This window comes from Prenolepis imparis, unplaced genomic scaffold, assembly GCF_030444845.1.
Source record: "Prenolepis imparis isolate NDT839.2.m4 unplaced genomic scaffold, iyPreImpa1.0 SCAF_2, whole genome shotgun sequence".
In the NCBI taxonomy this organism is placed as follows: domain Eukaryota; kingdom Metazoa; phylum Arthropoda; class Insecta; order Hymenoptera; family Formicidae; genus Prenolepis; species Prenolepis imparis.
The window spans coordinates 5,282,240-5,295,627 of record NW_028141160.1 but is presented as its reverse complement, the minus strand read 5'-3'; the positions used below and the strand labels follow the sequence as shown (position 1 = coordinate 5,295,627).

General features: G+C 33.3%; 3 protein-coding genes across 3 annotated transcripts; 2 read left to right on the top strand and 1 right to left on the bottom strand.

Annotated features, from left to right (window-relative positions):
• Positions 1–4,398: 4,398 nt before the first annotated feature.
• On the bottom strand, positions 4,399–5,264 carry LOC145932882 (uncharacterized). The gene is made up of 3 exons (XM_083032107.1): positions 5,075–5,264; positions 4,533–4,990; positions 4,399–4,434 (listed from the first exon to the last, which is right to left on the bottom strand). Exons 1-3 carry the CDS (start codon positions 5,262–5,264, stop codon positions 4,399–4,401), a joined length of 684 nt encoding a protein of 227 aa, XP_082888233.1.
• A 2,295-nt stretch (positions 5,265–7,559) lies between these two features.
• Positions 7,560–11,675, top strand: LOC145932881 (uncharacterized). Its single transcript, XM_083032105.1, has 3 exons — positions 7,560–8,733; positions 9,013–11,495; positions 11,602–11,675. Exons 1-3 carry the CDS (start codon positions 7,560–7,562, stop codon positions 11,650–11,652), a joined length of 3,708 nt encoding a protein of 1,235 aa, XP_082888231.1. The 3' UTR covers positions 11,653–11,675.
• Positions 11,676–11,873: 198 nt separating this feature from the next.
• On the top strand, positions 11,874–12,617 carry LOC145932880 (uncharacterized). Its single transcript, XM_083032104.1, has one exon. It carries the CDS (start codon positions 11,874–11,876, stop codon positions 12,615–12,617), a length of 744 nt encoding a protein of 247 aa, XP_082888230.1.
• The last annotated feature ends 771 nt before the right edge of the window (positions 12,618–13,388 follow it).

The following is a 13,388-nucleotide window of genomic DNA, read 5'->3' as shown; positions in this document are numbered from 1 at the left end:
AAGCAGTGGTATCAACGCAGAGTACTTCTCTGCAGTAGAAAATGTTAATTTATATCCGAATTGACATCATCCAAATTTGAACGTCATAGTTGGTGCTGTTCGACGACTACGAGAAACTGGTAGCGTTTTACCGAATAATAGAGATGGAGGTACACAATCTTGTGATGGAAGATGCTATATAATTGTCTTCCGCAATAATCCCACATTAAATACAAGATCTATTGCTCGTCAGTTTAGTATATCGGATATGAGTGTTTATAGAGTGCTTAAAGAAAATGAGCGGCACCCGTATTATTATACAAAAGTACAACATTTAGTTCCATGATATTATTAGCCTCGCGTGATTTTCGCTGAATATTATTTAAATCTAGTAAAAACCAAATTATAGAAGTCGGATTTTGTATGTCGATGAATGTACATTTATAAGAAACATTTTAGGAATGTTTAATATCTACATTCTCTTATTATCATTACTGCAGCCATTTGGAAATCTATTTCTTACTCGAGAGAGATCTTTTCAACATCGAATTCCGTAAATATTTGGTATGGATTGCCGAGAAATCAAATCGTAAGTAGGTATTTTAAACTGAAATAAAATTAAAATTTAATTGTAATTTAAATTAATTAAATTGAAACTATTTTTATTGTTTCCTTTTTAATCATTTCTCTAATATAACTTATTTTATTATCTTTCGTCTGTCTATCAATTTGAATTATTTTTTTATTTAATCAATGCAATAAACATTTTCTTTCTAGAAAAATAATGTGTAATCGTTATATTACTGTTTACTTTTATTACTAGTATTGTTCCTATTTAATTATTTTTCCTATTGATATAAACTTATTGACAGGACTTATTGTTAGATCGAACTTTTTATATTATCACGCGTGAACTCTCAAAAGTAGTCTCGATTTCTTACAAAATGATCTGCCAGATTTGTTAGTTCCGGCAGAGAATAATTTAGAAGAGGTAACATTAAATAGATGAGCTACGATATTCATGCACGATGACGCACTTGCCCATTCTGCACGTAAGAATTATTTTTATTATAAAAATATTTATTTTTAATATGTATAATATATCTTTACTCTTATTTTATTATTATTATATTTATATTATTATTTATTTTTATTTTATTATTATAAAAATGTTTATAATTATTATTTTATTGCGTAGTTTAATGGAATCTATCGAAATTGTGAAGATCGCTATCTCAGTTTCAATACTGTATTCTACTCTCAGGGGTTAATTTTTATATCATGTTCACATCAAGACTAAAAATCTTAATAAAAGTAGTCATTACTACATACATATGTATTATAATGTTTTCATACATCAAGAAAGTTTTTTTTTTTGTTAAATATGTTAAAAATAAAAACATACTTTGCGCTTAAAATAAATTTAATATTTAAGTCCAATTATCGGAACCACTTTTAATATTAATTTCAATGAATCTTATTCAAAAGTATCATCCGCCATTACTTCGATAAAAATTTTCCTCAAGAATGGGAAGGATTCAGTACTAGTCCGTGGCCTGCTCGATCTCCGGACTACAACTCATGTAACCTTTCTTTTCAAAGAAAAAGTATTTCTAAACACAAATATGGAAACAGCTAACGAGATGGAAAAATGAAATATTCCACACTGTCGAGAGTATCGAGAATAATCAAATTTTAAGAGCTACGCAAAACGTACAAAAAAGAGCAGAGACATGCTACATTCGCTTCGCCCCACTTTGGGTGCGTTCGGGCAGACGCTTTTCGCGCTACGAAACGCTAACGCTAATACAGCCATTCGGGGAGCTATTGTGGCGCTCACATTGCGAGCTTCCCGAACGACTTTTGTAAGCGCTGAACGCGAGATTACGCTGTCTTTTGAGGTTACAGTGCTGTTCGTTTTCTATTGAAAATTTTCGCGTTTTTTTAATCAGTCTATTTCCAAGTTAAATCCAGCAATTTTTGGAGGACATGGATAATAATCAGACTGCAATTTTGCGTGGGATTGCAACAATGTTAACTGATTTAATCGATTCCAGTTCATCATCAGAAAGTGAAGATGAAATCGAATATATTATGCACATCAACAGAAGAAAGAAATTGCCAAGACTAGAAAATTATGTGGAAAACATTGTACCTATGTACATTGATCAACTATTCAAGTCACATTTTAGGTAATTTTTGAAATTTGTATATTTTCTATGTGTATTTCTATGATGTTTTCCATGTTGTATATTTTCCATTATTATTTTCTAAATAATTTATTTATCTTGTTTCTATTTTATGATGCAGAATATCTAGAAGTACATTTGAATATGTACTTATCATTATTGCCCCGAAATTGGAAAGAGTGCATCCAGGATCTGCAATGATTTCTCCTGAAAAACAATTTCTTATCGCAATATGGCGTATGGCAACTCCTGATTCCTATAGGTAAGTGTTGCTTGTGAAATAGATTTTTGGATGTCACAATTGTAGTAGTTCTTGCTTATGATTACTAAATGGTGTCTTTTCAGATCTATATGTGAAAAATTTGATGTTGGTCGAGCTACTGCTCTTAGTGCCACACGAAGAGTGGTAAAGGCTTTATATGATTTGGCACCAACTGTTATAAAATGGCCATCAGGCAATAATGTCGATGAAGTATGGACTGGATTTGAAACTGCCAGTGGTTTCCCAAAAGTTATTGGTGCTATAGATGGTACACACATAAATATTCAAGCGCCTCGTGTTGAACCAGCATCATATGTAAATCGTAAAGGACACCATTCAGTTCAACTGCAGGTATATCATGTTTATCCAGTGATATAAGTATGATAACTCTTTGCGTGTTTAAACTAATATAAATTCTATTATGTAATATGGATTAATATAAGTTCTTTTTCATTTTCAGGCAGTATGTAACCATAAAACACACTTCATCCATTGTTTCGCAGGATATCCAGGATCTGTGCATGACCAACGAGTATTCCGATTATCAGAATTGCAAGAATGGTTGGGAAATCATGAGAAATTTCCCAATGATTGTCACATCCTCGGAGATGCTGCATATAAACTGCATCCAAATATCATTGTTCCCTATCGTGACAATGGACATCTCAGTCCTAGACAAAAAAATTTTAACTTCTGTCATTCCTCTGCCAGAATAACAATTGAAAGAGCATTTGGACTCTTGAAGACGAGATTCCGTAGTTTAAGGACTGTACTTGCAATGGATCGATGCGATTTAATCCCAATATTTATAGTTGCATCTTGTGTGATGCATAAATAATATTTGCCTGTTCAGAGGGGATGAGATCGACTTTGATGCAATGGATGAAGTAGAAGATGACAATAATTTTTGTCAAGATGCTGCAATTGAACAGGCAGGTGTTGCTAAAAGGGATTTGATTTCAGAAAGACTTCCTATGCGAAATATTTAGTGTATATAGTGTATATAATGTGTATAATGAATATATATATATATATATATATATATATATATATATATAATTTATAGTAATGTATATAATGTGTATGTAATTTATATGTAATATATGTATATAATAGATCTAGTGTATATAATGTATATAGTGTATATAGTAATAGATTAATGTATAATGTATGTAATGTATGGAGTGTATATAGTAATAGAATTAATGATTAAGATTACATTGTAACTATATATATATATATATATATATATATATATATATATATATAAAATCAAGATTCGATCCGATATCGATAAACATCTATAACAACAATCTAGATCTAAAATCTATCATATTACACATATATAATAATTATAATGTTAAATATAAATAAAATATTGTACATATAATTATAATATATTTATTTCACATTTCTTTTACATATGTAACATACACAATATAACATAAATTGTATCCTACGTTTTAAAATACTGATTTAAGTATTATATCACAGAAATACTAATTTATATTTCTTAAAATATAATTGATTTGTGTATCACAGAAATAGTAACTTATTTTATAAAATAAAACTGACTTGAGTATCAGAAATATAGGAATATTGACTTATTTTTTAAATAAAGCTTTAATACAACCAGAAATATTAACTTATTTTTCAAAATAAAATTAACTTAAACATTGTAAGAAAAATATTAAATTATTTCTTAAAATAAAACTGATTTATCAATCGCAACAAAAATATAGACTTCCTTTGTTAAAAGAAAACTATGATTTGAATGTCATAACATAAATATTATCTTATTTAAAATAAAATGCCTTAAATATTATCACAGAAAAATAACTTATTTTTTTTTATAAAATGTAATCTGTGAATGTAAACAAAAAATATTAACTTTTTTTAAAAATAAAATGTAATCTGAATATCATAATAAAATTATTAACTTAATTTTTAAAACACTTTGGTGTATTATTACAAAATTTTGACTCCTGCTCCATAACATGCCGCCTACTAACAAAAATAAAATCAAATTTATTACATAAAATTGAATTTTAAAAGGATTAAACTGAAAATAAAAAATTAAAGTTAATATCTTGAAATGATACCTGTAATTTATCAATTAGCTTATCCATAACATTTAAAAGTTTGGTCCGTTGATCAATTTTTTGCTGATGACGTTTTTCTTTACTTTCTTCAGCCATCTTTCGAATTTTTATAAATTCTGTACCGTGTGAGCTCTTCCTCTTGCGTGAGCTTGAAGAATCAGAGTCAGAGCCAACGTTGTTGAGTAAAGAAATGTCACTCTCCGTACTAATTTGACCCGAAGAGGAAGCCACAGCAACAGGATTCATAAAAGGTTTTTCTCCTAACAAGGATTCCATAACTTCGGTATAAGCCCAGGCCCGGAGATTATTTCCTGATTTTGAGTTATGATCCTTAATAGACTTGAATGTCCTCTTCATCCCATTGAATTTACTTTGGCATTGTGGGCCAGTAACATCATGTCCATGTTTGCGTAGAACATCACTAATAGATTTCCACATTTGCTTTTGCGACACTTTGCCTTATAGAAAATATAAAATTTATAAGAAAGCCATACGAGAATCATGCATAGATTATTACAATGAATAACATATTATTGTCTTACCTGATACAGTATCTTCCTCTCGTTTTCGATATTCCTCAATGATAAGAAGAATGGCCTGATGTGACCATTTAAAAATCGAATCTTGTTCTGCTTCAGGATTTTCGACATCCAAAGTTGAAGCCGTTGATGCTGTTGACACCGTTGATGCCGCTGATGCTGTTGAGGCTATACTTGAGGGCCTTGAGGCCATACTTGAGGCCAAATTTGATGAACTGGACTTATTTTAGTTTACTGTGTTTACTTGTAACACAGAGAAAAGTTTGGAAGCATCTCCTTGTGAGAAATGCGTTGTATAATACAGACCGGTGCCGGCGTCTTGTAAGGTTATTGGTATCTTATCCATTTTTTAAACAAAATATCTATAAAATGTATAATATAATTATAAATATATATATATATGTATATATATGCGTTTAAAAATTCACTGCTAAAATAAAAAGTTACAAGGCACAGGTTAGTTGTTATAACATACCTAGAAGAAAAAGCGTCGCACAGCGTTCGGGGAGCTTATTTTGACGCTATGAGTGCTGTAAGCATCTCGTGCCTCACCTCGGAATCGTGAGCACGAGTTAGCGCGAGTGATGACGTTGCAATGCACAAACAATGACGTCATCATTATTTTGTTGGCGCTATGAAAGAGCTCCACGAACGGCCATAGCGCGCTCGTAGCGCTAAAAGTGCGCTGCCCGAATGCACCCTTTGTCTCGCTACTCTCCGATCCCGCGCTCCCCACCCAGTAGGCGGCGCCTACGCTGCCTTCCGTTGTAGCCACGCGCTGATTGGCAAACTTTAACAATTTATAGCGTAAAAAATAAAGCTCAGATAAAAAAATGGCTCAGGACTTTTCGATTTAGTTTGTTGTCCTGCACCTGATGGTGTGCTTCGTATACGTTTGTTTAGTTATACCCTGTATATATATATTAAATAAGTAGAAATAGTTCTCAACGCCAAATTGTCGACTAATTAATTTTTTAAATTTACACTGTAATTTTCTTTTTAATGTCTTATTTAGTTGTCGCGTCGTAATCAATTCAGTTTTCAAGAGTAAAAAAGATTGCAGATTGTAGAATAATTTTTATTGAATACTCACGAATTTAAAATATTACAATATTATTCATCACTCCTAAATAATATTTGCAAATTATTTAAACGACATCTAAACTATTAAGCGATACATAAAATGGCACATATAAATTACTTTAATCATTAATTATTTATTATTAATGCTATCTGAAGATAGTTGCAAAAATTTTTCACAGTACATAGTACAAAGGTTTTTCCAATGCAGAAAAGGAAATGCGGAATTGGGGTTTTTCGAATTATCTGGAAAGTATATATATACAGCGACAGTCTATCGGTAATACCAAAGCAAATGTTTTTAGGTCCAAGGAGTAATATGTGGATTGTATCGCGCTGCAATTTTGCTCTAGTTCCTGTTCAGAATTTAAGAGTTCAGATTTTCTACAATTTATATTTCAAGACTCTTTATAATTATTTATTGTTGTTATATATATACAGCGACAGTCTATCGGTAATACCAAATGTATAGGAAAGTCTATTCGAATCTTTCAAAGAGTGCCGTGAAAAAAGAAAAAGATCTGGTTGCTATGCAGCTGTTTATCGTAGTTCGTTTTGATGAAGTCTTTTTTTTAATGTTTGAATCGACACGGTGCGCATCGTACGGAAATAACAAGATCATCTGAGATACATCGATACATATTTGGTTTATTACATATATCTGGTTAGGAAGGTCGACTTTGTCCAACTGGGGACATCATGTAAGTACATATCATGATAGTCGATACCTTCCATCAAGCCAATTATTTGAGGCTAGCCGCAAGGCGATCATCCAAATTCTATCTTTGCCTTATGGTGATTTATCCGCAAGGCGATCATCCAAATTCTATCTTTGCCTTATGGTGATTTATATCTTTATCAATCTAATCTTATCTAAGCTGATTAATATTTTCTCTGCCTTAAAAGGTGATATCTGAAAACTATAAAACTCTTATTCATATTTTGCCTTACGGTGATATTATCCATAATCATTTTTATCTAGCCTTACGGTGATATCATTTAATTCATATTTTCTTTGTCACATTGAGCGCGTCAAGCGTGAGTCGGAAAATATAATATCCTATGACTATATAATTATATTTCCTAATTTCTTTATAGACGCAGGAATTCTTTACTGATATATATATATATATATATTTCCTGGTTCCTGTTTTGAATCCTATAAATATTCTGGTTCCTGTTTCTAAGATGAAGACAACTCCTATATAACCTGTACTACATTCAGTCCTGTACATAATATGAAATAACGTCGTAAAACAAGGAAGGATTATACATAGCAAGAATATTGTATGAATTGATATTAATCTTGGAATAAGAGTTAAGAAGTTACGTTCGGTACGTACAAAATTACATTTTATTGTTATCGAACATTTTTTGGTCCTTCGAGCCGGATACCAAGCTTTTCAAGATGTCTAATATAGAAGCAAAGATCGCTTTACAAAAAAGTCGATTTAATCTAATACAAGATGCAGCGGATTTTGATATCGTAGAAATTTCACGTTTAAATCGTCAATTAATTAATACACGTTTGGATTTGCTTGATCAGAATTGGTCTAAATTTCAAGTAGAACATGAAAATTTATATCTTGAGATACTTTCTGAGAATAATGATCAATCATATATTAAAGAACACATGTATGAACGTTGTCAAGCGTTTTATGTATATTCTCGTGCTAAATTACTTACATATCGAGATGATTTAGAAACGGTAGATCGGCAATCTCGACCTACTCATTCGGAACATGTAGCATCATCTACCTCACAATTACCTCGCAGTGCTTTACCTCGTATAAAATTACCAAGCTTTTCAGGAGACTATCAATCATGGAGATCATTCCATGATTTATTTGTTTCTTTGATTCACGATAATGAAGATTTATCAAACGTAGAGAAGATGCATTATTTGAAGACATGTGTAACTGGTGAAGCGGCTCGGTTAATGTATAATTTGCCTATTTCTGGTGAAAATTTTACTGTTGCATGGGATATATTAGTTTCAAGATACGAGAATAAACGATTTTTGATTACTACTCAATTGGATAGAATTACAAATTTAAAGCCGCTTAAAACAAAATGCGCTCAAGGTCTCAGAACTCTTTTGACAACCATATCAGAAGCTATTGGTGCTTTACGTGCTTTGAACTGTGAAGTAGATCATTGGGATCCATTATTATTACATCAGCTCGTAAGAATACTTGATCCTGAAACTCGAGAAGCATGGGAAGTTAAACTTGGTTCAACCTCTTCATATCCGACTTATTTACAATTTGAAGAATTTCTTATTGGGAGGACACGAGCTTTAGAGAATCTTAATTTACATAATAATACTTTCTCTTCCGGATCACATAAGGATAAAGATCATTCCTCTTTTGGAAAGTCTCGTACAAAAATAGCTGCTCATGTAGCTACATCATCTAATCAAAATTCTTTTACTAATTCTTTTATTTGCCCGCTATGTGGATCTTCACATTTTTTAGCAAAGTGCGATCAATATCATTCGAAAACTCAGCAACAACGAAGGGATATTATTATGAAGCATCGACGATGTTTTAATTGTCTTGGCCCACATGTAGCAAGCAAATGTAATTCTTTAAAAAGATGTCTCAAATGTGGAAAGAAGCATCATACTTCAATTCATGACATCAACGCGTCTTCATCAAAACATTTTGGTGAAAAATCATCTAAGATAGATAATGCTCAATCTACTCAATCTAAAGAAAATCCACAGTCACAACCTTCAATAGAATGACAAAACAAATTATGTGCTCATCAATCTGGACAAGCAAATTCTTTACCAAAATTTACGTTATTAGCTACGAGTAGAGCCATATTACATAAAAATAAAGATGTAAATTTTGCAGTACGTTTATTAATAGATCAAGGATCAGAATTATCTTTTATTTCAGAAAATTTAGTAAATCATGCACAACTAAAACGCAGTTCAGCTTCAATACCACTTCTTGGAGTCGGTGGTACATATTCCGGTCACACTAAAGGGAGTGTTACAATAAAATTACAGTCCATCTATGATCCAACTTATAATTGTACAATCGAAGCCTACGTGTTACCTCGTCTAACAACCAAATTACCGCCTTTTAACGCGTCTTGTCATACTTGGTCTCATATTGCTGGACTTCAACTTGCGGATCCTGATTTTTTTTGTTCTGGTCATATTCATATCATTTTAGGTTCAGATAATTATGGCTCGGTAATTCTGCCAGGATTAATACGAGGTGATTTGTCAACGCCTATTGCTCAGCAAACTATTTTCGGATGGGTTCTTTCAGGACCAATATCAGAGAATGATTTATCTAATTCAGCAAGAACGTATCATTGTACTTTGGATCATGATTTACAAGATCTTATTGCTAGATTTTGGAATCAAGAGGAACTACCTACTACAACGGAATCTAAATTAAGTGAGGACGAAGAAGAGTGTGAACGACATTTTTTGTCGACTCATACAAGAGATGCTACTGGAAGATATGTTGTACGTCTTCCCCTAAAATCTAATCCTTCACTTCTGGGTGATTCAAAACAAAAGGCACTATGTTGTCTCAATAGATTATTTCAACGATTTACTACAAATCCCAAGTTTCAAGAACTCTATGTTGATTTCATAGAAGAATACAAAACATTGGGTCATATGATGTTAGCTGATATTTCCGGAAATAATAATTCTCCTATACACTATTTACCACACCATGGAGTTCTTCGAGAAAGCAGTCGTACCACAAAATTAAGAGTTGTTTTTAATGGGTCTAGCCGTACAAACAGTGGTTATTCTCTTAATGATCTGCTTCACGCAGGCGCAAAACTTCAGACAGATATTTCAGATATTCTTATATGGATTCGTACACATCGATTTCTTTTTTCTACAGATATAGTTAAAATGTTTCGACAAATTGCTCTTAATCCTGACGATTGGGATTTACAAAGGATATTGTGGCGAGGTTCTGAAAATCAACTGGTAGCTTTTAGACTCACAACTGTAACTTATGGACTTGTCTGTGCTCCGTTTCTTGCATTACGAGCATTACAACAATTAGTAACCGACGAAGGTCATCATTTTCCTAAGGCTGTTATTCCTTTGACAAAGGGAAGATATGTTGATGATATCTTTGGAGGAGCGGATTCAATTTCGGAAGTTAAAGAGATTGTCAATCAACTTATTCAATTATGTGCAGCGGGTGGATTTCCTTTGCAGAAATGGAGTAGTAATTGTAGAGAGATTCTGCCAATGTCGATGTCGGGTGAAGAATGTGAAGAATCGTCATCTGCTGTGGAAATTGAATCTACACTTTGCAAGATATTAGGTCTTATTTGGAGACCCGACTCGGACACGTTTCATTTCTCAGCTTTACCAACATCTACTACAAAATATACTAAAAGGATAATTTCTTCTGAAATCGCAAAATTATATGATCCATTAGGACTTATCGCACCTATTCTTATAACAGCCAAAATCTTTCTTCAAGAACTCTGGTTAAGAAAGATTGAATGGGATGAACCTCTTTCTCAAGACATGCAATATCGTTGGGAGAATTTTCGAAAACAACTTCAGCATCTAGATCAATTAGCAATTCCTAGATGGTTTGGTTATGTTCATTCCAGTACTTCTGTTGAAATTCATGGATTTTCAGATGCATCAGAATTAGCCATGGCAGCTGTGATTTATATAAGAATTTCCAGTAACGATGGTAAAATATCTACTCAACTGATTTGTTCTAAGACAAAGGTTGCACCAATTAAACGGCTTACGATTCCACGTCTTGAACTTGTTGCGGCTTTGTTATTAGCGCGATTAACTGTACATACTTTAAAAGCACTAGCACTTTCTGACGTACCGGTGTTTTGTTGGTCTGATTCATCTGTAACTCTTTCTTGGATTTCGGCTCATCCAACCAAATGGAAAGATTTTGTTCGTAATCGTGTATCTACTATACAAGAATTATTACCTTATGGATCTTGGCATTTTGTTCCTGGGAAAGAAAATCCTGCGGATTGTGCATCTCGTGGTTTAAGGCCAGATCAATTAATTAAATTTGATCTGTGGTGGAAAGGACCAAATTGGCTTTCTGAGTCTCCATCATCTTGGCCTTCTTTCAAATGTAAAGAGTTACCGGAAACTGGTTTGGAAGAACGATCCAGACAAGTCATGATTGCTGTCACCCATCAACCTTTATACTGGGAATTGTTGGATAAGTACTCTTCACTCATGAAATTATTACGAATTACTTCTATTTGTCGCAGATTTATTCGTTGTCTCCGTAGAGAATCACAATCAACACTGATTAAACATCCCATAACACCCATGGAAATCGAGAAGAGTCGTAATTTTTGGGTACGAATTGTACAACAAGCATGGTTTTCGAACGAGATTCGTATAATTTCTAATAGAGAGCATTTGCCTAAATCCAACCCTTTGATTCGCCTTACACCTTTTATAGACCATGAAGGATTACTTCGTGTTGGAGGTCGTCTCCATAATGCACAGATAGAGTCTGACACAAAACATCCACTTATTTTACCAAGAAGATCTTCGTTAAGTACTTTGATCATTGATGATGCTCACAAAAGGACGCTACATGGAGGTACTCAAGTTACTCTCGGTTTTTTACGAAGTTCATATTGGATTATCGGTGGAAGAGCACCTGTACGTTCTTACATCCTAAGATGTGGAAGGTGTGCACGGTATCGCGGAATTCGAGCGAAACAGCTCATGGGTCAATTACCATCATCACGTGTGACTCCAGCAAGACCTTTTTATAACACAGGTTTAGATTATGCTGGTCCCGTGATATTGAAGACTTGGAGAGGGCGAGTGGCAAAAACTTATAAAGGCTATTTAGCTATATTTGTTTGTCTCACAACATCAGCAATACATATAGAAGTAGTTACGGATTATACCACTGATGCTTTTATAGCTGCCTATAAACGGTTTACTGGTAGAAGAGGTATATGTGCTACGCTACAAAGTGATTGTGGAACAAACTTTGTTGGAGCTGATGCAACTTTAAGACGTTTTTTCGAGTCATCTTCTAATGAATTACGTGACCTTGCCTATCTTCTCGCTAAAGATAACACTGAATGGAAATTCAATCCTCCATCAACCCCTCATTTTGGAGGAAAGTGGGAAGCAGCTGTAAAATCTATTAAATTTCATTTACAACGAATTTTAAAGGATACTATATTAACGTATGAAGAAATGACAACGATAACTGTACAAATAGAAGCAGTGTTAAATTCAAGGCCATTATGTCCTTTATCAGATGATGCATCTGACTATTCACCCCTGACTCCAGGACATTTTCTTATTGGAGAAGCACCAACTACATTACCGGAACCGAGTCTATTAACTGAAAAGACATCTTTGCTTTCACGCTGGCAATTACTTAAACAGAAAGTAGATCACTTTTGGTCAAGATGGTCTATAGAGTGTTTACAAAGGTCAAGCCATTTCTAAATGGTATCACCCTTCGAATGAAATAAAGGAAGGATCCTTAGTATTAATTACGGATGAGCGTTACCCGCCAGGAAAGTGGCCCCTCGCAAGAGTCACACATTTACATCCAGGACCAGACGGTTTAACCAGAGTTGTTACAGTGAAAACTGCAAACTCTATTTACAAGAGACCTATAACAAAATTATGTATTATCCCAACTGATCCTGAAATTCATTCAACAAATCTATTGTTGAATGCGGGCGGAGAAAATGTATAGGAAAGTCTATTCGAATCTTTCAAAGAGTGCCGTGAAAAAAGAAAAAGATCTGGTTGCTATGCAGCTGTTTATCGTAGTTCGTTTTGATGAAGTTTTTTTTTTAATGTTTGAATCGACACGGTGCGCATCGTACGGAAATAACAAGATCATCTGAGATACATCGATACATATTTGGTTTATTACATATATCTGGTTAGGAAGGTCGACTTTGTCCAACTGGGGACATCATGTAAGTACATATCATGATAGTCGATACCTTCCATCAAGCCAATTATTTGAGGCTAGCCGCAAGGCGATCATCCAAATTCTATCTTTGCCTTATGGTGATTTATCCGCAAGGCGATCATCCAAATTCTATCTTTGCCTTATGGTGATTTATATCTTTATCAATCTAATCTTATCTAAGCTGATTAATATTTTCTCTGCCTTAAAAGATGATATCTGAAAACTATAAAACTCTTATTCATATTTTGCCTTACGGTGATATTATCCATAATCATTTTTATCTAGCCTTA

What these genes read in the sequence shown, in the direction of transcription:
- LOC145932880 (XM_083032104.1), top strand. Translation starts at nt 11,874, where the DNA reads ATGGGTCAATTACCATCATCACGTGTGACTCCAGCAAGACCTTTTTAT.
- LOC145932882 (XM_083032107.1), bottom strand. Translation starts at nt 5,264, where the DNA reads ATGGCCTCAAGGCCCTCAAGTATAGCCTCAACAGCATCAGCGGCATCA. An exon ending in AGAGGAAGATACTGTATCAG is followed by an intron (nt 4,991 to 5,074) that starts GTAAGACAATAA and finishes ATTTTCTATAAG; the next exon opens with GCAAAGTGTCGCAAAAGCAA. An exon ending in AGCTAATTGATAAATTACAG is followed by an intron (nt 4,435 to 4,532) that starts GTATCATTTCAA and finishes TTTTGTTAGTAG; the next exon opens with GCGGCATGTTATGGAGCAGG.
- LOC145932881 (XM_083032105.1), top strand. Translation starts at nt 7,560, where the DNA reads ATGTCTAATATAGAAGCAAAGATCGCTTTACAAAAAAGTCGATTTAAT. An exon ending in CCCACATGTAGCAAGCAAAT is followed by an intron (nt 8,734 to 9,012) that starts GTAATTCTTTAA and finishes TAAATTTTGCAG; the next exon opens with TACGTTTATTAATAGATCAA. An exon ending in AGAAGAGTCGTAATTTTTGG is followed by an intron (nt 11,496 to 11,601) that starts GTACGAATTGTA and finishes CACCTTTTATAG; the next exon opens with ACCATGAAGGATTACTTCGT.